Source organism: Dipodomys spectabilis, unplaced genomic scaffold (assembly GCF_019054845.1).
Source record: "Dipodomys spectabilis isolate Male_0828 unplaced genomic scaffold, ASM1905484v1 ptg000094l, whole genome shotgun sequence".
Taxonomy (NCBI): Eukaryota; Metazoa; Chordata; class Mammalia; order Rodentia; family Heteromyidae; genus Dipodomys; species Dipodomys spectabilis.
The window spans coordinates 21052075-21055932 of NW_024870771.1; the positions used below are offsets into that span (position 1 = coordinate 21052075).

General features: G+C 36.4%; 1 protein-coding gene across 1 annotated transcript; it reads right to left on the reverse strand.

The window, feature by feature from the left end:
• Window positions 1-356: 356 nt before the first annotated feature.
• On the reverse strand, window positions 357-827 carry LOC122112426 (cytochrome c oxidase subunit 6C-like). Its single transcript, XM_042685231.1, has one exon. The coding sequence runs from the start codon at window positions 794-796 to the stop codon at window positions 569-571; it is 228 nt and encodes a 75-aa protein (XP_042541165.1). The 5' UTR covers window positions 797-827; the 3' UTR covers window positions 357-568.
• Window positions 828-3858: the final 3031 nt, after the last annotated feature.

Below are 3858 nucleotides of genomic sequence, written 5' to 3' on the forward strand. Positions count from 1 at the left end.
TTAAGAGTCAAAGTCCAGGACAAATTTATAATAAGCCCTGCATAAATTGTGCACAACTGTGTACAATACAATATAAGATCTAGCCAAAGTTACTTTCTATACGCTAGGACTTTAAAAATGACTGTAATTTGATATTGTGCAAAATATTCTTCCATAATCATCAGAATCAAGTATAATTGATATGTGACTTTATGAGATTTTGGTGAAAATAGTAAAAAACCTATTATCAACAACCATAAGTTCAGAGGTAATGAAATATAAAAATGCTGTTAGTACATTAGAGCTTCCAATATCAAAGACCGTGAGAACTAAAGCACTTATTTTCTTCTTTTTTTTTTTTAAGAAAAATACTGAGATAATTTATCTTTACAATGTTTATAAGTAACTTAAAAATTTCCAACCAAGTATGATGCTTTTTAATGCCCTGAATTATCAATATGAATAACTGAACAGACTTCGGTCCACAGTATTTATTTATTTATAAGAAAAACTACTTATCAGCCCACATATTTATGTTTCATAGTTCAGGAACACAAGTCAATCCAAAGAAATTCTTTACATTCCAAATTCACTTTGCACTCTTAAAGACACCGGCCTTCCTCATCTCCTCAAAATCTTTCATGCAATCATAATTTCTGTAGAAATCTGCATATGCCTTCTTTCTTGGTTCAACCACACCAAACTTATAGAGAGCTGAGACCCCCAAAGAGACAATGAATGCTCCAACAATATGAATCTGCAGACGCTTGGCCAGAAGACCCGGCAACTGAGGTTTTGCCAATGTACCAGAAGCCATGGTAGCAACAATCCTCCACTCCAACGTCCTTTCCCGCGGCAGGAGAAATGGTTGTTTTCTTCTTTAGAAGCTCTCCTGTGTAATTGTAGTAGCAATCAAATGTTGTTTCTGTGTCTTCATAAATCATTGTATCCCTTCCTAAGTTTGACTCAGCTAGCAACATTTAACCCTTTACCAATTTGGTGATGTAAACAAACTATTTGCAAGAGTTTTCTTAGTTAGAAAGTTTGTCTGTTGTTACTTTTTTTTAAGTGTATGCATCTTTTTCATCACGGCCATTTTGCCTACAAACCTGCCTTCATTCATTCTGTTTTGGTTTACTGATTACAGAAAGGTTCTTGAATGATACAAGGCCAACAATCACTTTGAATTTCTTATCTACAATTTCCACTTCTCTCCTTACAACAGCTTTAATCTTTGTTGGCCACATCTTTCTTTTGATTTTAAAATGTCACATGGAATCACAGATGAGAGATAAAGATACCACTACATGCTTTGCTGTTTGTTCATGAACAGAATAGTAATTGTGTGGTGACTAGTCAGCACAGACTTTGAATTGACATTTGAACTTAGTTAAGTACTCATTTAATTAATGCTCTCATTTCATTAGTGATGTGTATGTTGAGGAACATTTGGTTCACATTTAAAATGGAGTGTAAACTGAATTTGAGGTGTAATTTGAAGACACTGGTTGTCCCATTCCAGTTACAATAACTGAGATATATAAACTATGCAAACTAAGGTCTACCTGAGGAAATTACCTTTGTGCTTTCTTTTTACTGTACAGAATTACAGTTTTACATATATTTTCCAACTATTTTAATATACTTTTTAGCACTATAGAAAATTCCCCTTTCAATTCACTTTTATTCTGTACACTCCATATAGTCCATCTATCAATAAACCAAAATCAAAACAAGAATTGGTTGGTTTTACTCACATCTCATAAAATAAGTAGAGAAAATGTTCAAAGAAATGGAAAGGTCATGAAGAAATTATATTAATAAAACTGTAATCTCTGAGTTAACTCCATTAATCACTAAAAGAACTTTTTTTCCTGGGGCCTGAACTCTGGGCCTGGGCACTGTCCCTCAGCTCTTCAGCTCAAGGCTAGCACTCTACCACTTGAGCCACAGCATCACTTCTGGATTTTTCTGCTTATGTGGTGCTGAGAAATAGAACCCAGGGCCTCATGCATGCAAGGCAAGCACTCTACCACTGAGCCACCTTCCCAGCCGCCCTAAAAGAATTTTTTAAATCTATATTTCTTTCCCTATTTAGTTGTAATAACTCAACTCTCCCCCCTCCCTATCACCACAAAATAGTAAAGATTTCACTATATTGCAAGTATTCAATATTTGCAATGAATGTGAATTTAATAAACTCAAGTGGTTATGCCAGGTGACATCACTGTTATTTATAGCATCATTAGATTCATCAAACCTGAAAATGAGCTTTCATAGGACAACTGTCAGAAAACTGTTTTAAAGTTGCAGAAGGAAGAGAACATGCACAATGACAAAAAACACAGCAATATAACAGTACAGTAACTTTGTATCCACATCTTCCTCTAAGGTATAAAGAGCTTACCTTAATTTATCTTTTTCTTTTCCTTTTGTATTGTAAAGGTGATATACAGAGGGGTTACAGTTACGTAAGTAATGAGTACATTTCCTTTTGAAAAATGTTACTCCCTCTCTCATTTTCTCCCACTACCCCTCCCCAGGTTTCTTACTTTTGTTTTTTTTTCCCCTCAGTTGTCTGGCTGAACTCTGGCCCTAGACACTGTCTCTGAACGCTTCAGCTCAAGGCTAGCACTCTACCACTTGAGCCACCGTGCCACTTCTGGTTTTTTGATGGTTAATTGGCGATAGGAGTCTCATGGACTTTCCTGCCGGAGATGGCTTTGAATCACGATCCTCAGACCTCAGCCTGCTGAGTAGCTAGGATTACAGATGTGAGCCACTGGCACTTGGCAGATATTTTACTCTTAATTACCCCTTTTCCCTACATTTATTATTTTTTTCCTCACATACACATTATAATTTAGCCTGTGATGGCAGTCTGTATGTTCACATTTGCATGTATGACACTCTTCCAAATTACAAGAGCTTATCCCATACAGAAAGCAGTCACCAGCAAGTTTTAGGTCTTCTTGGGTCACCTTAAAGCTGCATTAAAAGCACACCATTTTGGCTTATGATTTTATGACAGAATGTTCTGGGAGAATAACTGTCCAAATTTCCCATTTTATGATAGATAGAATATGAATTTGAGTGACAGTAATTTTTGAACAGGCAAAGTGTCTGAAATGACTTTTGGGGGTTGCTAAGAGAGATGAAGATTCAAGAGAGCAACCCGGGAGTCTTCTAGACTTTCAGATTTCTAATCATTGAGTCCTAGACTACCTCAAAATGATTACAATCTGCCTCACTATTGGAAAAAAAAAAGCTAAGAGAATGAAAGTATATGAAAATTCATACAGGGCATCAAGTTTGAAGAGAAACATGAAAGGAAGCATTGTTGATATGGGTTGGTTCAGGTAGAGCAGGGACAGTTCAGGCTAGGAACTAATAAAGAAAATGAAACATATTTCAAATCACTAAGAAGAGTTACTAGAAATTAAAGAATATTAATTGCAACTCCCAGGTAGGCATTACTTTCTATTTCAGTGCTAAGACCAAAAGGACCATACTAGTTCCACTAGCCTTGAATTATAAGCGGGGATTAGAAATCAGAATGCCAGAGCACCACAGAACAGAGCTGAATTCTACCGTTCAGTTCTGTAGTTATTATATTTTCTATTTTCTATTATCTGTCAGCGTAAGAGCACTCTGGTAGTTCAGGGTGTGATCCTGTCAAAGGAAGTCAGAGGCCACTAGTTAAATACCATCATGACTATGTCAGAGACAGAAATCAAAGATTTCCCCATCATTACACAAAGGAAGATATGTGCTTTGCACTGCTCTGGGTTACTGTGTTTGATCTTGTGCACTTGCTTTCTCCATTCCCCAGTCTTTGCTTGTGTTTGGGCTACCTTGGAGCCAGGCCAACTATTCAGA

What these genes read in the sequence shown, in the direction of transcription:
- LOC122112426 (XM_042685231.1), bottom strand. Translation starts at nt 796, where the DNA reads ATGGCTTCTGGTACATTGGCAAAACCTCAGTTGCCGGGTCTTCTGGCC.